This window comes from Aedes albopictus, chromosome 3, assembly GCF_035046485.1.
Source record: "Aedes albopictus strain Foshan chromosome 3, AalbF5, whole genome shotgun sequence".
In the NCBI taxonomy this organism is placed as follows: domain Eukaryota; kingdom Metazoa; phylum Arthropoda; class Insecta; order Diptera; family Culicidae; genus Aedes; species Aedes albopictus.
In genome coordinates this window covers 6,097,469-6,125,026 of record NC_085138.1, presented here as the reverse complement: position 1 = coordinate 6,125,026, position 27,558 = coordinate 6,097,469, and the positions used below count along the sequence as shown (strand labels likewise).

General features: G+C 42.9%; 3 protein-coding genes across 15 annotated transcripts in view; 1 reads left to right on the top strand and 2 right to left on the bottom strand.

The window, feature by feature from the left end:
- The window catches only part of LOC109432457 (uncharacterized protein CG43867), a 917,308-nt gene that overhangs the window by 798,381 nt on the left and 91,369 nt on the right, over positions 1 to 27,558 (bottom strand). The window lies entirely within an intron of this gene.
- LOC134290120 (uncharacterized) lies at positions 13,592 to 15,898 on the top strand. The gene has a single exon (XM_062857156.1). It carries the CDS (start codon positions 13,592 to 13,594, stop codon positions 15,896 to 15,898), a length of 2,307 nt encoding a protein of 768 aa, XP_062713140.1.
- On the bottom strand, positions 21,340 to 26,514 carry LOC134290118 (uncharacterized). Its single transcript, XM_062857155.1, has one exon. The coding sequence runs from the start codon at positions 26,512 to 26,514 to the stop codon at positions 21,340 to 21,342; it is 5,175 nt and encodes a 1,724-aa protein (XP_062713139.1).

Genomic DNA, 27,558 nt, shown 5'->3' with positions numbered 1-27,558 from the left:
TCGTTATTTGTCTTATGTTTTGAATTAAGGTAATACTTTTTTTTTAATTGCAGGCAATAAAAAAACATAATTTTCAGACAATTTTAAGACTGGAACATTTTATCCCCTGATTTCTCTCATATTCAAGCCCACGTGATCCAAGCAAACTACGCGACGTGTTTGAAGAAGGTGGTTGTCGCTGATTTTTATGGTGGCGGCGCACTACTGCAAACGAGCTGAGACGAGTGAGCGGTAAAAATCGAAGTTGGCGCTGGCTGGCAAGAGTTGATTAGATTTTGATAACTTTTGCTGCATTAAACTTAGTTTTATGGCGAAGGCGGGTGCTGCCATGAAGTGGATTAGTTTCTTGTTTGATTTTTGATCTCTTTTTCCTCGGCAGACGTAACATTTTTCATGATATATTCAAAGAGGAAGTTTTTATATGGCGTGAAGTTTATTTGATCGAAAGTTGTGTCGGCGAAGAACAATGATTTCTGTTTCGATTCCACGAAGGGGTTCTTTGTTCTACTTATACGAAATGAGTTCCGTACAAGGTTCAACCGCCGGAATCACGTTTTCCTTCATTTATATTCCGGCCTGGATCGGACAAGAACCTCTAATAATGAAATAAATTACCAAGACTTCCGTTACTGCGGCTACGCCTGTCATCCCCACTCCCTCCGTAGAGCTGTCCCAATTCCACGAATTTACCGGACATCACGATGTGCGATTAGATTAAATCAAATTCCTACACTTCCCCAGCGAAAATTGTTCCCGCCTTCTCAACACAAAGAGTTCCCCTAACCACCACAACGCAAGGGCCCGTCAATTGCCATTAGTCATACGAACATAAAAACTGAGCAAAATTCGCCCTGCCCTGGAGTGTAGATCTTCAACCCGCTTCCACCTCTCCCTTCGGAAGAAGGCCATCATCGAGTGACTGCTCATTTCCATATTCAATCCATTCATCCACTTCAACGAACGAGCCGAACTGTTGTGCTCTGCTCTGTGAGTGAGCCGTGGATGTTTGCTAAACCGTTCGTTGACAGGAGCGGTCGAACCCCTCCGGATCCCTCTGGCGGAGGCGGGTACCAAACAACGCAACGACACGACGACCGGGGTGATATTACATATTCAGCGCATAAATTGCCAATTGCAAATAGCTTTACTCGTACCCGCGGGGCCATCGGGAACAAAGTCCTAGACGTAGACCGCAGAATAGTTCTTCACTCTCTTCAGCGACCGTGCTTTCGTCGGATATAGATTCTTAGACGGTTGACGCGACGCCTTCTCGCAAGAATGGAGCGCAGCAGGCGACGACCGAAGAAACCGCTCATAACGTCAATCATATGGAGGGCGACGAGAGTGTGTGTGAATATGCAACGACCGACCATACAACACGTAGTAGGCTGTGGTTTTTGATAATTTCGGCATGCCGTTGCCGGCAGCAACATGGGTTCCTATGCTACGGCATTCTTGGGGCTTGCTCCATTCCTCGCAGGGCTTTGGAAATAGTTTACTTCGCAGTAACGTCGAACGGCGAGGAAGGTGGACGCAACTGTGTGGCATTTCGTCGAAAACTATTTCCCCGAAAGCCGTTCCGTACTTTTATGGTTTATTGTAATTTTGTCCGTAGATTTCTTTGTCTACTTTGAGGTGGGATATTTCATATGGGACAAGATTTGCTGTGTGAAATTCAGTCAAAATTCAAGAATAAAAAGAGTATACTAAACAAAATGTGCTTCTTCACACTGTTCTCCGAGTTTTTTGTTCGTCAATTAGTAAATTCCCCATAGGGTTCCTACAAGATTTTGTTAAGAATTACTCAAGGAATTTCTTCAAGATTTTTTTAAAGAATTTCTCTAAAATTCCTTCAGGTCTTTTTTTTTCAATGGTTCCTTCAGAAATTTCATCAGCATTCAATCATGAATTCTTCTAATGAATCCCCCAGATATTGCAAAAAAACCATTATTAATTTTCCCAAGGAGTTCTGTAGAAAACTTTACAATGATTCTTCAAGGAATTCTTACGTGATTTTCTTGATAAAAACAATCTCCAAGAATGTCTTTAAAAAAATCAATATTTGAATTGGGACTCCAATTCCTCTCCGAATTTATTTAGGAATTTCATCATAGATGCTTTGTTTTATTCCATCATAATTTGTTTTCACTGTTTCACTTTTTTAGTACTCCATCATTAAAGTGTTGTTGAGGTTACTGCTAAAATATCATTAACCATTTCTGCTTGCTTGCTCCAAGGATTTTTCAAGAGATTTCTTAATGTATTTACCAAGGATTGATTGATTTGTCTTTATTAAAGAGACTTTCAGCCCTTGGCTGGTTCGTCTCTAATTTACCAAGGAATCTTTCCAAGAATTGGCAATGATTAAGGAATTCCTCAACGTGTTCTTCTTTGCGGATGATAACTTCAAAGATGTCTTCCACAATTTTGGATAAGGTCAGCAGGAATTACTTCAATGTTTCTATTAAGATTTCCTGAGCAAATTCCAAGGATTTCTTTAAGAGTTCTTCCAAAGATTTCTTTATCAACATCACCAGGGGATCATTCAAAATTATTTGCGGAACTTTTATGAAATAGCATTAATTAATCAAGATTGCTCCAGGACTTCTTTCAAGAACTCTTTTACAGATTTTTTCATGTTTCAAAAAGTTCTCACCGTGTTTAAGGACAAGGTATTTGGAGTACATACAGGGGGTGGCCAAAATGTTTGGGATAAGCAACTTTTTTTTACCACAAAAAAATTCAACATGCTGTAACTTTTCATAGAGTGCAGCAAAAAATCTCAAATTTTGACTGTTTATCAACCTGTTATATGTGCATCATTGGTACAAATTTGGGCTTGATTGAATTGTTCATCACGAAGTTATAACCGTTCGGGTAAAACACTATTTGTTAGAAAACTCATTTTTGAGCTGTCATATCTCGGAAACCAGTGAACCGAATTAAATTAATTTTTATACGTTTATCAACAGTATATTGATACTTAATACAACGTTATAAAAAGTAATATTTCTTCACGGCGAATTAAATTATACCGGATTGAAATTTTTACCCATATAGAGGAAAATAATTCAAATTTACTATGCCACACAAAAATTACTAAATGTGTTCTTCTTTTAAGCTAAGTTGGCTCTAATATATCTGATTAAAGATAACTTGAGTACAGAAGTGAAAAATCTTTGGACATCAACACTAAAATTTACTGACATTTACGTAAAAAACCAACATTTTTTTCGAGAAAAATCCAAAAAATGTCTATCCTTGATAACTTTTTTCAACGTTCAAAATGAATCTATGTTTTGATAGTTTGAAGCATTTGTATATTGTTAGTGTACGTTCAAAATTTCATTCAATTCGTTTTACTGGTTTCCGAGATATGACAGCTCAAAAAATAGTTGTCGAAAAAATAGTGTTTTACCCGAACGGTTCTAACTTTGTGGAAGATGAATCAATCGAGCCCAAATTTGTACCAATGATGCACATATAGTAGGTTGACAAACAGTCAAAATTTGAGATTTTTTGATGCACTCTATGAAAAGTTATAGCATGTTGAACTTTTTTGTGAGAGAAAAAAAAGTTGCCTATCCCAAACATTTTGGCCATCCCCTGTAGCTCAAATTTTCTAGAGCCCCGTTTTCTAGAACCGTTGAACGGATCTGGATCAAAATGCATCACGCTGATGACAGCCACTGAACAATCAGCGTGATGCATTTACAGCCATACCCGTTCACCGGTTCTAAAAAACGGTGCTCTAGAAAATTTGAGCAATGTACTCCAAATACCTTGTCCTTAACGAATTCTGACTGTACATATAGGAATAATATGATTATCGAATTGCATAAAAGAGTTAGTTTTTATTATTCATTATTATTTAAACTTCTAAATAGTCTAATCTAATCTAATCTAACACATGCGCAGCCAGTACAAGAAAGCATCCTGGAAAATAATCAGGTTAGATTACGCCCGATTATTTTTCTTGTCAATATTGATGATTGCAGCATATCGAAGATATGACACAAGCATCAAAGCGGCCAGGCCTACTGCGCAGCGTTTACCGCAAAGATGACTCTTTGAAATGATTCGATTTCAATGAATATTTATTTTAAATCGGATCACTTCTTGAATCTACAGGGGAGGAAGGATGCGTGGACATACTGTTCGGCAATGAACACAAGAATATTTAGGCACGAAGCACTGGACTGTAAGGCACGGCAGTAGAGAACAGGGATTTCGGATAGGGAGGGAAACACTTAATCACTTTAACACTTTCACTACTTTATTCTCTAACTGCATACTATTTACACTTTTGGATTATTTCACTTCGCGATGTTCAAGCCTCGCGAACGCTTGTAACTTGTTCACTTTTGGAATTCAACTGACTCGCTACTGCGAGCGGGTCGCATATTTATACCAAACATTTAATTTTCCAGAATCACGTGGAAGGTTCCACGCGCGTGTAGAACCCACGCGACGTTTTGGGAACCATCATCACGCTAGCTGCAGAGCGACGACAGTCGATGATGATGACGATGACGACGGCTGCGACGGTGGGGTTCTCCGCTGCACTCACGACAGGATCTCACGGCACTCACTCTCTCGTTGTTAATCGCAGCTGTTCCGTCGGCTCGGGTGCCTCGTGACGATGCTTGGTGACGGTTCCGATGCGATGGTTGGTGTTGGTCGCGCAGCATAGCATGATGCTGCCATCGTTGGGAGCGTATGTTCGCGAACACATACCGTACCAAACGCTCCGAGATTGAGATACATATATGAAATTAGGTAATGTAGTGGTATGAATATATGTCAAAATAAAAAATAAAGCATGAAACGTTCTCACCGAATTTTGTTAATTCATCCTTGAATCCGCATGAGGAATGGAACTTGCGACGTCCCGTGGCCCAATGTTGATAACCGGATCCATCTATTACTCCTGGTCGATAGTGATACACGTGGATACGTCACTATGAGAAGACGCATCCGATCCGGCCAAACCACTAACTTTATCGCACTAACTCTATCGAAATCTCCAAAAACACCACCCGTGATTTTATATTTGACCCAACACAAAAGTCTGCGGATAATCACTTCATACTAGAAAACCCACGAAATCCTCCAATCGAAGATAATGTCTGGGTGGCACAGCACCAAACGGTTCACCAGCGGCGAGCGGTGAAAATACACTTCTTTTACTCTATAGACTGGCTGCTTTCAATCACGATACATAAACTGGCCGAACTGAACCCGGCACCAAAAGCACTACTGTTTACGAAACCTGCAGCACCCAGTCCTGAGGACTACGAAAATCGGTCCGGATGATGAACCATCGGTGAAAGTATCACGGGAACTTAACCGGACAAGAACGCGAAAAAAAACCTTGACACGACGAAACAAAACACGTCCGATCGCGACGATGCTTACTTCGATCTCCCTTATTATTTAAACTTCTAAATAGTGGTTAAAAAGAAAAGTATTAATTATCAATCGAAATTCAAGAAATTTGAAAACAACCGTTTTGATAACTGGCAACACGTATAAAGTAGAGTGCAATAAGGCTTAACAAAAAATAATAATCGACTTTTCAACGTCATTGATATTGTTATCAAGAGCCAACCATCATGTCTGTTAATGATAGACTCAGTATTGTTTCGTTAAGCTGGCAACACTGCTGACTAAGAATAAACATGGTAAAATATCACATGCCTAACCCAAGTAACACACTTGTCACAGAAGAGTCACAGCGACGCAGATTTTGGTAAGGCAGAAGTTACTAAAACTTACTATGACCAATTAAGTATTAATCCCAAGTAAAGTTTCTATACCTTCTGCTCTTAGATAATATTTATTAGGGTTTTGTTACGGATTTGGTAAAACCTTTTTGGTTTAATGAAGCAGTTCATATTGTAAAACAGCTTTAACAACACAAGCAACTTTAAAACAGTTTGTAGATACTTTCAAGCCAATGGAATATAACTTACCTGCTTGCCTATTTGCCAAGCAAAAATTTCATTGTAAACCAACTGTTAAGTGCGTATTAAAATTGATCATAAAACTTGGCATATCTTAACCTGATAGATTGTATAAAGTCGTGATAAAGTAGTTATAAACTTTTTTGGATTTAACATCAGACGCATTAAAGCTGGCTTGAGAGTGGCACAGCAATGCGATCTACTTTTGGTGAATAGATTTAATATGCTACCCAAATGAAAAAGTTATCAATCAGACATCTTTTTTTTTTCATTTTATATAAAGGAAATGTAATTAAAACAATCTTCGGCGGACAAAATTTGTCTGGCTAGACGATCTAACTAAGCTTCCCCCGCTAGAGTCCGATTGTGACCGGGGTTTCCCAAGCAAGATATGGGTGGTAGGGATCGTATCGTTTGCTCTTGCTTCGGCATCCCACATTCATTTACACACAGCCACAGCCGATGGAGGAAGATCCTGATTGATTATATCTACTTACCAAACACTCCAGCAGATAAAGCGACCACGAAAACCCCGAAAAATAACTAAAATCTATCGAAAATACAAACCTTTTGGTTTGTTTACATTTTTACGACTGTCAGCCAAGCGGCGAGTTCTTAAGAGCGTTCAGCCTGCACTCGCATCTCCTTCTAAGGTTCTAAGTTCTAACTAAACAGTGTTTGAGAAGTGCATATAATCATGCGTTAAGAATAAGAAGGTGTATGTCAGCCTTTGCACCGTATCGATAAAGAATAACAACTCTAGAAGATGCTGTTTTTACTCTAACTGATCTTAAACAATCGCAAACAAAACCAGGAGGATTTAACTTAAAGGAATCCATGTTTTTCATCGCGATAATCAATTCCTGCTAGCAAATTGTGTGCGCCATGTTGATGTTTGGATCGTGGCTTGCATGCATAGCTTTGCAAGCGAGATCAAAATTGATATTTTTAATATTTCATGTGAGGTTAATGACGTGGCGCTTCGCTTTATTCAGAAATATTTTATGGGATTATGCCAGTTTTTTGCGGCATGAATTTCTTTGTCTTAGTAACCGAATTCCTTTCCGGAGAAATTTCCATCTGAATTTTATTAACATTGATGATCGACATAGTTTTCGTTTTATCATTATGAATAATTTGCAATTTACTGTCAGTATGTAATGATTTTAGATTCAGATTGATTTTTAGGCTGTGGTTTTAATCTTACATTCAAGATAGTTTCCGAACTTCAATACGGCATATTGCTCTTCTCGCAACCTACCCAACAGGTCTTATCTATGCTGTATAGTCCACTACAAGAACGTGTCACAAAACCTAGTAGCATACATAACGTTTTAAGGAATGGTTTGAACAACCTCCTGTAGGGTGGGCCCTTTCAGGTTTTATAGGGTTTTATCACGGGTTTATTACAGCTGTAAAGATTAATAAGCTTTAGAATAAGTTCTAACGGTTTGATCGTAACATCAGCTTGTAGACCATAAGAAAACTAAAAATGTTACTTGGGAATTTGTAAGAATTAAGTCACAGTGACTTCTACGCACCAAAAACCTGCGCTGCCGTGACTTTTCTGTGACAAGTGTGAGACTTGGGACTTTACCAACTACTGTATTCAGCCTTTATATACAAAATCAAGATTTTCATATGAGTTACCGCATCTCTTTAAGGACTACCTGTAACAGTCATCATTTCTCTAGTCGGGCTTGCTTCAGTGGCTAACAAAACCGGCCTGTCGGAGAGCTATTAGAAAGACATGAGGACTGGTCTAGAATTATCCGTTGCATGTATCTTCCTCAAGGCTATCTGGAGACCGCCAATATCAGTATTTTCACAGACAGTCACTAGGCTTTGAAAGCTATCAACGCATTTTTTATTGCTATTACAAGCTTGTATGTCCATACATTATTTTCGTAGAAGAACTGGATTTAGAGAAACGTTGCAAACATTGCAAGCTATAAAATTGCTGACCAACTTGCTACCCAAGCAACACACATGTCATATAAGAGTTACGGTAGTGCAAGCTTTGATTGTATAAAAGTTACTTTTACGCATTTCTAGCGTTGTATTATAAGTGTGCTCCTGTTTCTCTGTCCATAATCGCATAGTTGACGTAACCACAATGTCAACATTCACAAGCTAATATCTATCCCATGTGCATAATTGTGATCAGTTCTATTCAATCAATCAGTTCTAGTCATTAGCTAGATATAAACGTGAAAAAATCTCAAGTTTTTCAATATTCATTGTTAAAATTTCAAAAGTTTGTTTACGTGGCGCTTACGTCAACTATGCGAATATGGGCAGCTGTTGTGCACATGCATGTCAAATCATTTTAAACGGTGTAAAAACTTGAGTATTTCATAGCATTTCTCCTAGGTTTCTACAGGAATGTTTCACGGCACTTAATCCAGAGGTTCTGATATCTTCCGGAAATCCTAACAAAATTCTCCCAATGTTCCTTTGTTAATTTTTTAAATGTTTTTCCGAGAAAGATTTCCGACATTTTTTCCCGAGATTTTTATGCGACTCCGGCAGGGTTTTCTTCAGTAGTTCTCCAGGAATGTCTTCCAGAGGTCTTCCTGGTGTTGCTTCCAAAAATTTAGTAGAAATCCCAGGGATAATTCCTGTAGAAATTCTGGGAGGAATTGCTTAAAAATATTTGGGACAATTCCTGAAAAGGATTCATGTGAAAATAGCGGTATGAAAACCGAAAAGAATTACTAAAATAATTCAAGAGGAATCCAGAAAGAAACTGTAGGAGCAACTCCGTGACAACATCTGAGAAATATCTTGTAGAAATCCCGAGCAGAACCCTGGAAAAATCCTATGATAATTTATTGATGAAAACGCTACTGCGAAACTCTGTGAAATATCTCGCGAGGGACTATACTTATGGAAGGAGTCCTGCAAGATCCCTGTGAAAAAAACTTCAGGTAAAATCGGTCGCAATTCAAGAATTCTGGAAGACTCTCAAGAAGGAATTTCGGAAGAACTGCTGAAATACTCTAACGTTGTAAGAATAATAATTGTTGTGTGACGACGAGTACCCCTCGGCACGTAACGGACAAAAATTACGATAGGGCAACTACGAATATGATGGACTAGTATACGAGAACCGTCAGAAATAGCAGGAATGTCAGAAGGGATGACTGTGTGGTTTCGTGTCTAACAAGTAGCGAAATCGTTATTGGTAGAACCAGAAAAGAAACTGTTTTGCGAGATTCATTTATTTCATCTAAAATTAAATTCATTTGTGCAAACTGAACTGTAAAAATTAAACGTAAGTGTGAGATGAAATCTATTAAAATTGTTACCTAATTAATTAAAACTTATTATAGCTTACCTACATACTACACTAAATCGATAAAACTAAAGGATTTGTAAAGGGAGACTGATAAAATTGTGAGTACAAATTTGTAAAAACTAAAAACTGGAAAATAAGTTGAAATTTAAATACATTTGCAGCTAAAGCTATTCCCAACACAACCTACGAGTTTTCTGTGGGACGCTAAAAGAAATCAGTATCACAACATTCTTTAGAATTTTATCACCGCAGAACAATTGCGGATAAAGGGAACGATTCACAGGTGCCGCGGAATTGTAAGGCATGCACTAAGCCCGACGAACACGACGACATGGTGGCCTGCGATGTCTGTCATGAATGGCATCATTATTCTTGCGCTCAGGTTGATGCCACAGTTCAAGATCGAGGTTGGAAATGTGCATCCTGTGAACCCCCTAAAAGTGTTACCACCGAATATCTTGCTGTTGGACAAGACGCGATGGATCCGACGGATCCGAATAAAAAAGGTGCGAAACCCAAAGTACCAATCTCGGCACCGGATAACCTAACTGTACCATCGAAGAAAGTAGGAGCGAAATCGTCAACCGGTAGCAAAACCAGCCGGAAGACGAAGAAAGGCGAGCTCAGTACAACATCTAGTGCCCGAATACGACTGGAGCTGGAGCTGAAAGCCGTGGAAGAGCAGCAGAAAATCCGAGAAGAAGAGCTATCAGCAGAAAAGGAACTTCAGGACCTCGAAAGAAAGCTCGAGGAAGAATTGCGCGAGAGGGAGTTGGCAATCGAGGCGAAACGGATCGTTGAAGCAAAGGCCGCACTGAAGAAGCAAATGGAATTGGAACGTGAATACCGAAAACAACAGATGGCAATCCGAAGGCAGTCCGAGGAAGAGAAGGTTAAGTTAATCCGGCAGGCTTCCGAGTACGGTAGCAGCCGCGGCAGTCTGATCGGCACGGATATCGGCTCGAAGGACTTCGTGGAGGACTGGTTAACGAAGTCAGCGCCGCAGACAGCAGGATCAAAGAAGGAGTTTATATCAGCAGACGACCCTACCGGTGCTCCAAAGCAAGTATTCCTCGAAGAGAAAACTAACCCCCACGCAGAAGCGAATATTAGGGCCACTAGGAGTTTAGATCACCCCCCTCTAACAACGCCCAATAATGTAGTCTCGTCTCCAATTATCCCCACACGTACATTGGTTAGTCAGGCAATCAAAGATCAGCAAGCTCGTACGAATGACTTCGCTAAACGACATTTCGTTGATGAGTTCGAGCAACTGAAAGTGGGGGGACCTTCCAGAATTCAAGCCAGTACTGGAAAACAAAATCAAAAACTGTTATTCTGTGAAATCGATTGCGTTGATGGTTTCGAAACCCGGGATCGTATTGTGGCTCGAGAAAGAGGGGTAAGTGAACGCCGTTTAAGTGAAATGAGGTCGACTGAAAACGGGACTGGCTATAGTGATGAAAACCAAAGTGCTAGTGTGCGTCCATCGGGTCCTCTTGGTACCGATAACAGGAGGACAGTTGACGATCGGGATAATCAAGCGGCAACCGGTCAAAGTGAGGAAGCAGTCGAAAAAAGAAGAGGACAACCGATTCCGAGGAGTGCTCCATCTGGTGGTGATGAAAACTGCAGCGAAGATTACGTGGATGGTCCAACGAACCGGCAACTGGCTGCCAGACAGGTGATGGGTAAAGATTTACCTACTTTTTCGGGTAATCCGGAAGAGTGGCCGATTTGGATAAGCAACTTTCGCCGGTCAACATCCACGTGCGGATTTTCTGAGGACGAAAACTTGATTCGTCTTCAACGTTGCTTAAAAGGACCAGCACTCGAAGCAGTTCGCAGCAGATTACTTTGCCCTGCCAGTGTTCCACACGTGATCCGTACTTTGGAGATGCGGTATGGGCGACCAGAAACGCTTATCCGTTCACTGATGGAGCGAGTTCGTCGACTTCCTTCCCTAAGAATCAACGACTTGGATGGAATAATAGAGTTCGGCCTGGTTGTGGATAACCTGGTGCAACACATAAAGAATGCTGGACAGCAGGCACATTTAACTAACCCATCATTGCTACATGATCTGGTTGGCAAATTGCCTGTCGACTACAAGCTGAAGTGGTCCGCATTCAAGAGTATGCGAGTCGACGTGGACCTGAGCACTTTTGGACAGTTCATGTCAACGTTGGTGGAGCTCGCATATGACGTGGCAGACGATTTTCCTAGCTTCGAGAAGGTTCCGGGACAAAATCTGAAGAATAGGGAACGAGCATTTGTGCAGGCACATATGGAGCCCATTTTGTCATCAGATAGCGAATCAACTAGAAGCAGTGCTCCGAACACCCGGACTCCGAAGAAACCCTGTGCAGTATGCAAGGCGGAAGGACATCGGGTTGCGGAATGCAGCCAGTTCAAATCGATGGACATCGGAGGAAGATTGAACGTGGTGCAGCAGAGCGGTATATGCCGGTCATGTCTGAACTTCCATGGCAGATGGCCATGCAAAACCGCTAAGGAATGTGGTATAAACGATTGTCGACTGAAACATCATTATCTGTTACATTCTCCGTCAGCAGCTGTTCACACTGCGGTCTCAACGAGCCATTTGAGTGAAGCGGGACCTCTGTTCAGAATCATTCCTGTCACGTTATATGGGAAAGGCTGCGAGGTGAACATCTACGCTTTCGTGGATGAAGGGTCCAAGATCACGCTGTTGGAGGACACCGTGGCCGATCAACTTGGGCTGACGGGAGCCACAGAACCTCTAAATTTGCAGTGGACCGGTAATATAAAGCGAAGCGAACCAAATTCGAGACGAATCAGCGCTGAGATTTCTGCCGAGGGATCGACGAAGCAGTACCAACTAATGAACGTTCGTACCGTGGGTGGACTGCTACTTCCGTCGCAGACGGTAAATTACGAAGAAATGTATAGCCGTTACCCACATCTTCGAGGTCTACCAATACAAAGTTACGAGAACGTGTCACCAAAGCTCTTGATTGGTCTTGACAACTTGAAGCTCACCGTACCGCTGAAAATCAGAGAAGGCAGGTGGGTTGAACCGATAGCCGCCAAGAGCCGCATCGGGTGGAGCATCTACGGATGCGCGGCAACGCCAGCATCGACGGTCGTGTGTGGGCTTCATTTTGGAGGATGGACCGATCAAGAGTCAGAGCTCAACCAGTTGGTTCGTGACTACATCACTCTGGACAATAGCGGTGTAACGCATCCTACTACACGTTTGGAGTCCAAGGATGACGAACGGGCGAGAATGCTGCTGCAGACAACAACTAAAAGAATCGGCAGCGCCTTCGAGACGGGGCTCCTGTGGAAGGTAGATGATGTACGATTCCCGAACAGCTACGGAATGGCGTATAAAAGGATGTGCAGTCTGGAAAGGCGACTAAACCAGGATTCAACACTATACGAACGCGTCAGACAGCAGGTGCGAGACTACGAGTTGAAACAGTATGCGCACAAAGCAACGCATGACGAATTATCTACTACCGGTGCAGACTAATGCTGGTACTTACCATTGGGGATTGTCATGAACCCGAAGAAGCCGGATAAGTTGCGGATGATCTGGGATGCTGCGGCCAAAGTTGATGGAATTTCGCTCAATTCAGCGCTGCTTAAAGGGCCAGATTATCTGACATCTCTACCGGCGGTTATTGGGAAGTTCCGATTGTACCAGTTCGCTCTAACTGGTGACATCAAAGAAATGTTTCATCGCATTTTCATCCGTCCACAAGATCGGCAATTCCAGAGATTCCTGTTCCGAGATAATCCGCAACTAGAGCCGGTGACATACGTGATGGATGTGGCCATCTTCGGAGCTGCTTGTTCACCAAGTAGTGCTCAATATATAAAAAATGTGAACGCTAGTGATTTCGAAGCGAAGCATCCACGGGCAGCAGATGCCATCGTCCATCGGCATTACGTAGACGATTACCTGGATAGCTTCGGAACGGTCGAAGAAGCGGTAAAGATCGGGAAGCAGGTGAAGGCTATACATGCTGAGGGCGGTTTCGAAATCCGCAACTTCTTGTCCAACGAAGCGACGATAGCTGCACGGGTCGGCGAAGAATCACCGGAAGCAGAGAAAAATATTTGTGTGGAGAAAAATGAGCGGATTGAATCCGTACTGGGCATGAAGTGGATTCCTGACAGTGATACTTTCACTTTCTCTGTTTCTCTTAGAGACAATCTACTGCATGTTCTTGATCTGTCGCATGTGCCCACGAAACGAGAGGTGTTGCGTACAGTCATGAGCTTTTTTGACCCTTTGGGATTGATTTAGTTCTTCCTGATTCATGGACGCACTATGATGCAGGACATATGGGCGACAGGAATAGGTTGGGATGACCCGATCCCCGAAAAAGTTTTGATGCAGTGGAAAAAATGGGTTGGACTCATCCCGAAGCTGAGCACCCTCCGCGTTCCTCGTTGCTACCTCAGCGGAGCTAAAGAAAACAGCTATACCAATTTGCAGGTGCACGCGTTCGTCGATGCAAGCCAGTCTGCGTACTCATGCGCGGTATTTTTCCGGGTGGATACACCAGAAGGTCCTGCTGTAAGTCTTGTAGGAGCGAAATCTAAAGTTGCACCGCTGAAGATGCTATCGATTCCCCGTCTCGTACTCCAAGCTGCAGTTCTGGGATGTCGTTTGCTCAACAGCATAATAGCAATGCACGCACTGCCTGTGACGAAGCGTGTCCTGTGGTCTGATTCCAATACCGTTCTCGCTTGGATTCGGTCAGACCAGCGGCGATACAATCAATATGTTGGCTTCAGAGTCGGAGAAATTCTTTCGATGACGGACGTCAACGAGTGGCGGAAAGTACCTACAAAGGAGAATGTTGCTGATGACGCGACGAAATGGGGAACTGGACCGGACATCAGGACGGAGAACAGGTGGTTCCAAGGACCGGCATTCCTCAAACAGCCGGAATCATCTTGGCCAGGAGAAATTGAGCAGATTCTTTCTACGGAGGAGGAGCTGGTGGCGTGCAATGTTCACGAAGAAATACCGACGGGGTTGCTGGACATTGCTAGGTTCAGTAAATGGGAGAAACTACATCGTACCATGACATACGTTCAACGATTTATTGACAATATACGGCGATCTCGACGGAATCAAGAGCGGAACCTGGGGGTTCTGATGCAGGAGGAGCTGTTGGCGGCCGAAAGATCGCTGTGGATGCAAGCGCAAGCGGAGTGCTTCTCCCTAGAAGTACTGATGTTGCAAAAGACAAAAAGGAGTTCAAAAGATATTGATGGAGTCCTACCAAAATCAAGCGTACTGTATAAGATCTGTCCATTCATTGATGACACAGGAGTGATGCGGAAACGAAGTCGCTTCGGGAATGCTGATTGGATGCCGTTCCACAACAAGTATCCGGTAATTCTTCCTCGACAACATCGCATAACATTTCTACTCGTTGATTATTACCACCGCAGGCTGCAACACCGCAATCGTGAAACGATTGTCAATGAGATGCGGCAACTCTACGAGATTCCTAAACTAAGATCAGTGGTGTTTAAGGTGGCAGATACCTGCATGACGTGCCGAATTCGCCGAGCTATTCCTAGTCCACCCCCTATGGCACCGCTGCCGAAGGTCCGAGTGACGCCCTATGTCCGACCGTTTACATTCGTAGGTGTCGACTATTTTGGTCCGGTGCTAGTAAAAGTCGGACGCAGCAATGTCAAGCGGTGGATAGCGCTTTTCACATGCTTAACAATTCGTGCGGTGCACCTGGAAGTTGTGCACAGTTTATCCAAGGAGTCTTGTGTAATGGCGGTGAGGAGATTCGTGTCGCGACGCGGGGCACCGGCTGAAATATTTAGCGACAACGGTACAAACTTTCTTGGCGCAAGCAATCAGCTCATGCAGGAGTGTGACGATCTGACTCAACACCTAGCATCTACATTCACCAACGCCACAACCCGGTGGTCTTTCAATCCCCCCGAAGCCCCTCACATGGGTGGGGCTTGGGAACGGATGGTCCGATCAGTCAAAGTAGCAGTCGGAGGCTTGCTAGACGCACAACGACGGCCAGATGATGAGGTCTTGGAAACGGTTATGATCGAGGCAGAAGCGATGATCAACTCGCGTCCATTGACGTACATACCATTGGAGTCCGCGGATGAGGAGTCTTTGACTCCGAACCACTTTCTGTTGGGAAACTCGAGCGGAGTGAAGCAAATGCCGGTGATGCCAACGGACTATCAAGCGACACTGAGGAACAGTTGGAAGTTGGCACAGCACTTGTCAGATGGAATATGGCGACGATGGATTCAAGAATACTTGCCGGTGATTTCAAGAAGATCGAAATGGTTCGATGAAGTCAAGGAAATAGCGGAAGGAGATCTAGTGCTGGTCGTTGATGGTGCGGTACGGAACCAGTGGATAAGAGGAAGGGTTGAGAAAATTGTGCGCGGCAGAGATAGACGAGTACGACAAGCATGGGTTCAGACTGCGAATGGTACACTGCGGAGACCAGTAGTCAAGCTGGCTTTACTCGACGTCGAAGTTGAAGCTAAACCGGAAGCTGGACAGGATGGTTTACGGGTGGGGGGATGTGACGACGAGTACCCCTCGGCACGTAACGGACAAAAATTACGATAGGGCAACTACGAATATGATGGACTAGTATACGAGAACCGTCAGAAATAGCAGGAATGTCAGAAGGGATGACTGTGTGGTTTCGTGTCTAACAAGTAGCGAAATCGTTATTGGTAGAACCAGAAAAGAAACTGTTTTGCGAGATTCATTTATTTCATCTAAAATTAAATTCATTTGTGCAAACTGAACTGTAAAAATTAAACGTAAGTGTGAGATGAAATCTATTAAAATTGTTACCTAATTAATTAAAACTTATTATAGCTTACCTACATACTACACTAAATCGATAAAACTAAAGGATTTGTAAAGGGAGACTGATAAAATTGTGAGTACAAATTTGTAAAAACTAAAAACTGGAAAATAAGTTGAAATTTAAATACATTTGCAGCTAAAGCTATTCCCAACACAACCTACGAGTTTTCTGTGGGACGCTAAAAGAAATCAGTATCACAACAGTTGTGTCCTGTCTTGCGCCGCGTCTTATTAGTGTTGACGAGGTTCTTACGTTAGTGCAATCCCAAGAATTGGAGTGAACTGCTGGAATCTTGGGGAAATGCAGGTAGGAATCTGGAAGAACCTACGAGAGGAATTTAAGGTGGTTACAAAGAAAAATGTGGTGAAGGAAGGAATCTTGTGAGAAATCCAAGAAGGCATTCCAAGAGGTAGCTCTGAAAGAGCTCCAGAAAGAATCGCTGACGGAGTTAAAGGAGAAAGTCTTGTGGTGGAATTTCTGGATGAATGTTGAGTCAATCTGCCTTGATTTGCGAATCCTCCTCTAGGTCCTCTAGTAGAGTTATCCAGATTCTTCTAGATTCAAATTGCTTGGAAAACAAAATTAGTTGAGTGGCACACACTACCCGACCAGAAGCACATAACAAGACCATAACAAAATTATGACAACTGTTGATACAAATAACAATAGTTGATATAATTCTGTTATGGGGATTTTTTTATGTGAATATCCCTAACAAAATTATATAAACATTTGATATAATATTAGTAACAAAATGATAACAAAACTTGTTTTATTTATTCGAACAGATGTTAAACAACAGTTGTTATATTATGCGTTATAATATCATTGCCTCTAACACAATTTTGAAACACGTTTGGTGCAATCTTTGTTTTTTGTAACAAAATTATATCAGAATTTATAAGATTTTTTGTGTTGTCGCGAAAGAGATTGATAATTTTTTGTTATTTTGGTCACTCGTGCCAAAAGATTTATAACAGAACTTGTAACAAACATGTTCTGAAATATACACTCCCGTTCAAAAGTTTGGGGTCACCCCCTCAAAAACATGTCATTTTTTTAGGCCCATATCTCCGCCAATTTGCGTCCGATTTCAAAACCCTAGGTTTCATTCAAAAGATAATAAGTCAAAGAAACTTTGAACATGATTTAAAAGAAACTTTTTCAAAAAAAATTGTATGTAAACTTAACTCAAAGTTGCCAAATTTTCTAAAAAATGAATATAAACTTACGGCAGTGTCGCTGGAAGTTGGGTCGACCAAATTTTAAGATAAGAGCGGTAATATGACCCATTTTCTATTAGCTTTCAACTGCTTTTTACAGAACTTAGCTTAAAAATCTAGGAAAAAAAGTTATTAAGTAAATTAATCCTTGATGTCATCAACCAAAAGTTTGGGGTCACTATCGTAAAACATGGAAAAGTGATTTGTTGATATCTTTGTCATCTTTCGTTCAATTTTAATTCTTCTTGGCTTATTTGAAACAAAATAAATGATACTTACTGCATAGACATTGAACTACACATATTTGTTGAAATTTACATACTAAAACTTAATGTAAAGTTGTCTCATTTTTTGAAGCGTGGTAAATGTGCTAACTTTACATAACATTTTTATATACAAAAATCGTTAAATACGTTAAGTTGAAGACATCAAACGTTAATTTTGTTAATTATCTTTGAAATGAGCCAAAAATAATTAAAATTGAACTATACATGACGAAGATATCACCAAATCACTTTTCCATGTTTTACGAAAGTGACCCCAAACTTTTGGCCGATACATCATATTGAGGGGTGACCCCAAACTTTTGGTCGATGACATCAAGGATTAATTTAATTAATAACTTTTTTCTAGATTTTTTAGCTAAGTTCTGTAAAAAGCAGTTGAAAGCTAATAGAAAATGGGTCATATTACCGCTCTCATCTTCAAATTTGGTCGACCCAACTTCCAGCGACACCGCCGTAAGTTTATATTCATTTTTTAGAAAATTTGGCAACTTTGGGTTAAGTTTACATACAAAATTTTTTGAAAAAGTTTCTTCTAAATCATGTTCAAAGTTTCTTTGACTTATTATCTTTTGAATGAAACCTAGGGTTTTGAAATCGGACGCAAATTGGCGGAGATATGGGCCCAAAAAAATGACATGTTTTTGAGGGGGTGACCCCAAACTTTTGAGCGAGAGTGTATATGGAAAGTGTCCGCAAAAATAATTTCAAAACAAATTGTAGTTGGAAAGCCATGTTGAATACGGTCACCATGTTGAGTTTTTAAAGAAAAACTAAGGTAAATGTACCATTTATCGTCATAGTGGTTCCCGATTTGGTTATAGTGAAAATTTTTAGAATGTTTTCAAGCTTTGACTTATTATGAAAGTTTTAGTAGCAAGAATTCATATATCTCCCAAGCAGCACCTGCAACATCATCCAAAATGTGGTTTTCTATGCTTTGGTCTAAAAGAGTTGCAATAAAAGCGCACGTAACTTCCATCTTGTCAGTTGAGTTGCATTGAAACTCCGAATATCGTTAAGTTGCGGCTTTGTTTCATAGAAATTACAAATAACATCGTATTTAACATCGATTTATGGAGGCGGAGCTTACATATTCCTCACAAGTGGCAATACAGTCAGCTTGCATTAAATGTGCTATGTAACACACATGAAACATCTTACTCTGGTTTGTTTGTTCAGATTAGGTTCCAAATGTGTTACGGAAAACTTGCGCGTCTTTTCATTTTCGTTAATCATATCGCCAACTGTTTATACAAATGCAATATGCAATGCAATTATTTCACAGTTTTTTTAATCTATGATTGTGAACATCGCGAAAAGAAAAGTTTTCAAAAAAAAATCGAGATGGCGACCGAACTCAATATGGCCGAATTTGGAACTTCTGCGAAAGTTTTTACGGGGTTTCTGTATACCCGAGCAGAAGAGAATAGCAACAGGATAATAAAATGTGTTATTTTGGAAAAATAACTGAGTAGCGGAAAGAGTTATTTTCATGTTATTTACATAACATATCCTGTTATAAACTTGTCTGTCATAAGCGGCAAAATAACAAAAATTATAACAAAAAAATGTTTCTGGAAGACCTGTTTAATAACATGTTTTGTTAGTTTCAATAACAACTTAATAACAGTGAATTTTTAAAATATTTCAATAACAAATTTTGATATGAATACGTTATTGATAACAATCTCAAAACAAAATTTGCTTTTTTTCTGTTGCGGATAGGAACTCCTCCAAAGTCCCATATGCATTCAATGGGATATGCAACAATAGGATCTATTGTGAAATATTTCATTCATAATTGGGACGCTATTGTTGTCGCAAGCGATTTATTATCGAAAACAGAGAGGAACAATAGTTTTCGTTTATTTTTCAAACAACTTACGATGAAAAACTACCGTCGTTTTGAAACCCTTTATTAAGTGGTTCATCTATATATATAAAAATGAGTTTAAAGTCCCTTTGAGGCAACAAAACTCTAGAACGGATGAACCGATCAGCTTGACTCTTGCACGGTTCTGTTCGTATTCGTGTTGGCTGTGTTTATATGTAATAAAAAGTTACGAAAATCAACTAGAAAAGTAAGAAAATTTATAAACTACTGATTTTTGTGAGCTGGGAAGAAAATCAACACGATTGAAATGAAACCAATCTAGAGTGCGGTGCTATTTTGAGCTCAACAGTTGTCAAACCGCCACAAAACGGCAAGACAAAGTTTGCCGGGACTGCTAGTTGTTTATAAGATTAATTTACATTATTACCTCATTGATTGACACATTTATCCAAGTGAATCTAAGTGGGCTCGATGCAGTGAAATCAATAAAAATAAAATGTCTAAAAATAATCAATGGAGTTTGTTGCCGCGATCAGGGTTTTCGAATTGGGGAATCAGTGCCCTTGATTGGAGTTTGAGGAACGACACAACTTTATTACTCCGTAGAATCACTTTGTACAACGAGGTTCGGGTGATGTGGTTTATTGCGCGTGCGAAACGTAACTAACTAACAAATCTGATCTACACTTCGTCTTTTTGTCGTAAAGCGGGAAGATGAGTGGACAGTAAAATGAAGCAAAATCTACCTACAGTTCAGATCGCTATCGGCAGCATCATCGGAGGCTGCGATGGACTGAGAAAAGTTATGAGATAGAACGAGTACACTAGAACATTTTGATTCGAGCAGTTAGACTGGTGCAAGATTCACGTTGTGCGTGAACATACCGGCCACCGTTAAAAAGGGGCTTTTTAACTACTAATACCCTAGCTCTAATCTATCGATGGAAGTTCAATGCTCGTTGGTTTAACTGTCCTTATACTACACTTATTCTAAGCGATTTCACTTTGCAATTCATTATTCGGAATTCACTTTAGATATTATGTTCGTTATCGTCACTCTTCGGATGACGTCACTGGTTGTTGGATGATCTTGTATTGTAGTGTCCGAGTCTTCGCTGCGACTGACTTCGTCTGCTGTCGGGATCCTCTCGCGATCGGGTTGTTTACATCTGCTCGTGGGATCTTCGTCGATGGCCATGTGCGTTGTCGGAAACACATAGTGACCTCGACCGTGCTTGGCTTGCAGTTGTTTGATGGTGCAGGAGTCGTCTCTTCGTCTCACGTGATCTTGTACGGGTGGATGGTCCTCGTCGACACCCTCGCTGGCTGGTCATTCTCTGGAACAAAACATAGGCGGCTTTTTCAACAATATTTGAGAACAAAAACAACACTTAACTGGGTTGGAGGCTACCGGCCTCCGCGGGTCCGATAAACGGACGATGACCGTTGGCACCAAGCTACTGAGCGTACTTGTGCATCGTAGAATGACCTTCCTTCGAGGACGAATTGAACCACTGGTTGAGTGTGACGAGACCTCCTTCGGTTTAGAGTTGAGTCCAAGCACGAGTCGAACCTTGCTTCCTTTGATCCTAGCTTCTCCTGTTGCAGAACCACTCGTCTCTCCGACATAGAGTGAATGCGATTGGATACAGCATCAGAACGTTGGACAGCAGTAGGTCGAAGCTCGTAGTGGTTGCAGACGTCGTCATCGCAGGCGGATATGGGGGATGAAACATTCCATTAGCTTTTTAGAAATTCAATAAAATACAAAGACTTACATGGATGGGAGGTCTTTCGACCCCCCCCAGCGTTGCGCAGAGTTAGACACTGCGATCGTCGGAAGGGTTCTAATTTCCTTCTGGTTCGTCAGCGGATGGATCTCCGCCGGGTTGCTGGATTGGTAACACGCAGATCTTTGTAATGGCACGCCGGAACTCGCCGTCCTTTGTCCGAACTGCCACCACTCGAACGAAGTTGTCGTCTCCTCTGAACACCTGCGTCACTCGTCCTAGTCTCCACTTCATCGGTGGAAGGTTGTCGTCCTTCAGCAAGACCATTGTACCCACTTTGATGTTGTCCCGCTGGTGAGTCCAACGAGTTCGAGGCTGCAGTCCAGAAAGGTATTCGGACTGCCACTGCTTCCATATCCGACGAACGTATTCCTGGGTCTGCTGATACCGGTCGAGCCTATTCATCGGAACATCAGCCAGGCTTGGCTCGGGTATTGCGATGAGTGGACGATGGACCAGAAAATGCCCTGGGGTGAGCACCTCGAGGTCGTTTGGATCTGCAGTGAGCTGGGTCAGTGGACGAGAATTGAGACAGGCTTCAGTTTGTGTGAGGAGAGTTAGAAATTCATCCAGCGACAGAATAGTGTTCAGTAGAGTGCTACGAAGATGCTTCTTGAGAGATTTGACAGCGGCCTCCCAAAGGCCACCGAAATTTGGGGATCTCGGTGGTATGAACTTGAACGAGATACCATCTTCAGCACATCTACTGGTTACGAGATGCTGGTGTTGTTGAGTGCCAAAGAGACGGACAAGCTCGTCCAGCTCACGCTTGGCACCTCTGAAATTTAGCGCGTTATCGCACTCGATTAATTGTGGCTTCCCTCGCCGGGCAACGAAACGTCTCAGGGCGGCGATGAAAGAACTTGTGGACAAATCTGCTACACATTCGACATGAACAGCTTTTGTCACCATGCAGACGAAAATGGCGACGTAACACTTGGTAGGAGCCCCTTTTCTGCTTGTACGATAGAAGAAGGGCCCACAGTAGTCCACTCCAGAGCGAAGGAATGGTAGCGTAGGCGTAACTCGTTCTGTTGGTAGTTCGCCCATGAGCTGTTCCATGACGTCAGGTTTGCAGCGGAAACATCTTAGACACGAATGTACCACTTGTCGCGCTTGGTCGCGAATACGAAGTGGCCAGAATCGTTCCCTAACTGCAGCTGTTATCAGCTGGGGTCCAGCGTGGAGGTTGTTGAGGTGGTAGAACTTCAGGATCAGGTCAGTCAGTGGATGCTTGTCCGGCAGAATCATAGGATGTCGTTGGTTGTACGGCACTGGAGCGTTCCTCAGCCGGCCACCGACACGCAATATGCCATTCGCCAGGTGTGGAAGAAGCATTTTCAACCGCGAATTCCTTTTGACCTGCCCATAGCGAAGCACATCCGCGATATCGTGAGGAAACCTTTCTTCCTGAGCGATCTTCACTAGCTGTTCTGTACTTTGAACTAGTTCGACTGCAGATAGGAACCCCGTTCGTTTCTCGTCCCGATTCTGAGGGTTTGAGTTGTGGCGAAACCGAAGAATGATAGCTACGATGCGTACCAACTTCGTGAACGATGAATACAGCAAAAACAATTCGTTTGGCTGGATGATTTGTGCTGGCAGTGCTACGATACGTTCTTCGAGCTGGTCAGGCGGGAATTCTTCGTGAACAGGAGCAGTAAGCGATGGCCAGAAACGAGAGGGCTGTCGAAGCCAGTCGGGTCCATTCCACCAAGGGGTGAAATCTTTTAGTTCGTTTGGAGGCATTCCTCTGGAAATGACGTCCGCTGGGTTTTCTAGACCAGGCACGTGTGCCCAGATTCCTTTGGCAGTGATTCGTTGGATCTCCGACACCCGGTTTGCCACGAACGTTTTCCAACGAGATGGGTTAGAGGATAGCCAATGGTAGACTATCGTTGAATCCGTCCAGAAGAAACTCCTGGCATGGAGACTGGTGCTGGATTCGACCTTTTCGAAGAGGTGGCTTAGAAGAAGCGCGCCAGAGAGCTCTAGACGCGGCAGACTTATGGTTGGGTTTCGTTTCGAGTTTCCAAGTGGAGCCACCTTGGATTTTGCAGTGAGCAGGTTTGCGAAGACATCTCCGTTCGATGCAACTGTCCTTACGTAGATGCAGGCACCATAGGCGCGAGTTGAGGCGTCACAAAACCCATGTAGTTCAACAGAAACTACACTTGGAGTAGCAAGTACCCACCGTGGAACGCTTAAGTTCGCTATGTCCTGCAAGTTTTGTCGAAATTCTGCCCAAAGTTGTTGAGCAGAGTCACTGAGTTCATCGTCCCAGGTTTTTCCTTCTCTCCACAATTGTTGCATGAACAGCTTCGCTTGCACTACCACTGGACCAACAAGTCCCAGTGGATCGAAGAGCCGAGCGATATCCGAAAGAACGATGCGCTTGGTTATAGGGTAGACATCACTGTGCTTCGGCACCTCAAAGCAGAATTCGTCCGTGCGAGTGTTCCATTGCAGGCCGAGAGTTTTAACCGGAGAAGCTGCTTCGAGATCGAGAAGTGTACGCTCATCCCTTAAGTGTTCAGGGACGACTTCAAGAATCTGTGGACAATTGGATGCCCACTTACGAAGTTGTAGTCCAGCCGAATTCATCAACTGGAGTAGCTGCTGTACAAGTTCCTGACCTTCTTCGATACTGTTGACACCAGTGAGCAGATCATCCATATAAAAATCCTTGCCCACGACAGCAGCTGCTGCTGGATGGCTTGTCGATCCGATTTCAGCGAGTGTTTGCAGACATTTTGTTGCGAGGTACGGAGCGGACGATGTACCATACGTCACGGTTGTGAGTTGGTATGTCCGGATTGGTTCTGAAGGAGAATCTCTCCAAAGGATCAGTTGAAGCATCTGATCGTTCGGGTTCATTCCAATTTGCCTATACATCTTCTCGATGTCGGAGATGATGGCAAACTGTGGAATGCGAAAGCGCAAGATAATGGTGACAAGATCGTCTTGCACTTGTGGACCCACCATGAGAGTGTCATTCAGCGACACTCCTGTATCCGTTGCGCAAGATGCGTCGAAGACCACTCTCAGCTTTGTAGTAATGCTGTCTGGTCTGACAACACAATGGTGTGGTAGAAAGTAGGTTGGTAGCTGCGTTTCTAGATTGTCCACTAGCTTCATGTGACCGAGCTCCGCGTACTCGTTGATGAACGCTGTGTATGCTTGCTTCAGTTGAGGATCAGCGTTGAGCCGACGTTCAAGGGACAGGAACCGACGAGTAGCAACGACTTTTGAACTGCCAAGTTTTGCAAAGGCTGTCTCACGTTTTGGAAGAGCAACGACAAATCGACCAGTTGAATCCTGGGTAGTTGTTTTGGCAAAGTGCTCCTCACAGGCAGTTTCTTCCAACGACAAAGTGCTACTAGTTTGGCAAGACTCGATCTCCCAGAATCGAGCTAGTTGTTCTTCGATGGTTGCAGTGGAATAGGCAAGGTTGACGACCGAAGATTGTACGATTCCTGACTGGACCTTCCCTGATACTACCCATCCTAGTGCCGTATTTTGTAGGCTGGGTTGATAGGGGCCAGTTTTGACTTGACCTTCTCGCATCAAATCAAAGAAATTCTCTGCGCCGAAAATTAGGTCGATTGGACCGGGTTCCCCGAACGAAGGGTCAGCAAGAACAATGTCCGAAGGTAACTGAAGGCTGGATACATCCACTGCTTGTGTTGGTAACTCCATTGTAATCCTCGAAAGGACATGGAATCTCCAAGTGGTCTCGAAGTCTGCGTGGTGGGATTGGATACGAGCGACGACCGAATATTTGGAAGAGGTAGACGACAATCCAACACCGCTGATAGGAAGAAAATCTTTGGATCGTTTCAGCTTCAGCTTCTGGACGAGTTGCTCCGATACGAAATTCAGCTGGGATCCGGAGTCCAGCAGAGCTCTGGCCCACAAGGATTTTCCCGATGGATCAAAGACTTTGACCAGAGCTGTAGACAGCAGCACCGTTGAAGGAACACGATGATGTTGTTTGGTGAGCGACGATGAGGCGTATTGGGTCGAAAGGGCAGAGATTGTGGGGGCTTGGTTCTCAATAGACGAAGTTGAGGGCTTGCTTGCATGAGAGGACTGCGAGTGGTTTGTTTGAGCGGACGGCGAAAAGGATGACTGTGAACCAGGCGACGACGACGACTTCGATGGTTGGGTTTGGGTTGGTTGGCTAGTAGAGGGTTGATTGGTTCGTTGATGCAGCATCGTATGATGTTTTTGGTTGCACACTCGACAGGCTCCACTCGAACAGTTCTTCATTTGATGGGAAGGAGAAAGGCAGTTGATGCACAGCGAATTCTTTTTGGTTGATTCGAACCGCTCGGTAGCGGTCATCTTCCGAAAGGCTTCACAATGGAAGGGCGAATGAGAGGATTGCTTGCAGAAAACGCAGTATTTCTGCGACGACGATATGGCGGAATGCGCCGAGGTTAGTTTGGAGGAGGCGTTACGAGTTGAGGAAGTTGTACGGGTAGGTTCACTAGATCGAGGTTTCGAAGCTGCTACAGATTGCAGGATCAAACTGTGACTTCTCAAGAAATCGATCAGTTCTTGGTACGTAGGAACATTAGTGGATCTTCTATGCGTCTCCCAGTGACGCATGGTAGCGATGTCAAGCCTTGAACTGAGCATGAAAACGAGAAGTGTGCTCCAGTCCTCCGGGTGCTCACCAACCTTCTCGAGCATTCGAAGGTTACGTTCGTATTCATCGATGAGCTTGTTGAGAGAGTCATAGCACTCCCTTTTCATAGGCTCGACATTGAATAGCGCATCGATGTACGCTTTAACAATGAGGTATTTGTTCTCGTACCTCTTTTCTAATAGTTCCCACGCTACACAATAGTTTGCTGATGTAACCTCAATAACTTCGATTACACGTTTTGCTTCTTTCGAAAGGGACGAGACTAAGTACGAAAATTTGTCTACATTGCTGAGCTGAGGAGTAGAATCAATCAGCGATTTGAAAGTGTCTCGGAATGTAGGCCAATCCCGAATGGATCCATCGAAATGCGGAAGTTTTATTTCCGGCAGCTTAACTCTAGACTGGACACTGTTCACTGGTTGTACAATTTGTTGGGTAGCAATAGTGTTTGACGTACTTGGTTTTTGTAGTTTTGATTTCAGAAACCCTTTGATCTTCAAATACGTGAGCTCGACTTCAGCACGTGTGGCCTTAATTGTAAGATCCAACTGTTCAGATGAACCTTCTTCCAATTGCATTGATTGCTCTAGTGCTTTACGAAAATCTTCGGACAACTCCAACTCTAACCTGACTCGTTTAAACTCGCCATAAATTTCCTCTAAATATTCCTGCCAACCTTCAAGCGCATCGAGATCTGAATCCTCATATTTCCCAATATTCTTAGCAAGATTGTTGAGAGAATCCACGCAAAATCGCTCCTGCTTGGTAAGCTTTTTGAGTTCCGAAGCCATTTTTTAATAGAACAAAGCAGCACTAGAACAATCGAAGTGAACCGCGTTTCCACACACGTGCCTTCACAATGCCAAATAGCACCCAAAATTCCAAAAAATGCTCACGTCCGAAACCACTCGAGTCATGCAAAATTGCGAAAAAATTAGTAAGTCAACGCACTGATCTTACTTTTGGTATATCTTGCCACTCGGGTCACATGCACATGCAAGTGTACTTACAGTCTCGGTTGGGGTAGAGAGAGAACCCAAGCCACGCCACTTTTCGATACCCAAGCCACAGCAACGACGACAATGGGACGGGGTGATGAATAGCACAATAGACCGACGCTTCTCGATGGTGACCGCAGCATCCAACGTTGTTCCCGCGTAGGTCAAATGTGGTTTTCACTATCACTTTTATTGCTAATTATCGCCGAAACCGCACTTCACACATGAATGTTCGATAATTTCTCAGCTCACAGTTCGTTTTCAGTTAGAAGTTCTTTTCTCGATCCACTTTCTTTCGTGACCGTTGATCACGTTATCTTCGTCACTAGTGTCCGTGTCACTTGAGTCTTTTGATCACTTTCACTAATGTCCGTTTGCACTTTTTTCACACGAAAATCACTCCGAAATGACCGCGAATCGCAAACACTGTTCCCGACAGTCCTTGATCCGGCTCGAAGGACCAGATTTTTATGTTGCCGCGATCAGGGTTTTCGAATTGGGGAATCAGTGCCCTTGATTGGAGTTTGAGGAACGACACAACTTTATTACTCCGTAGAATCACTTTGTACAACGAGGTTCGGGTGATGTGGTTTATTGCGCGTGCGAAACGTAACTAACTAACAA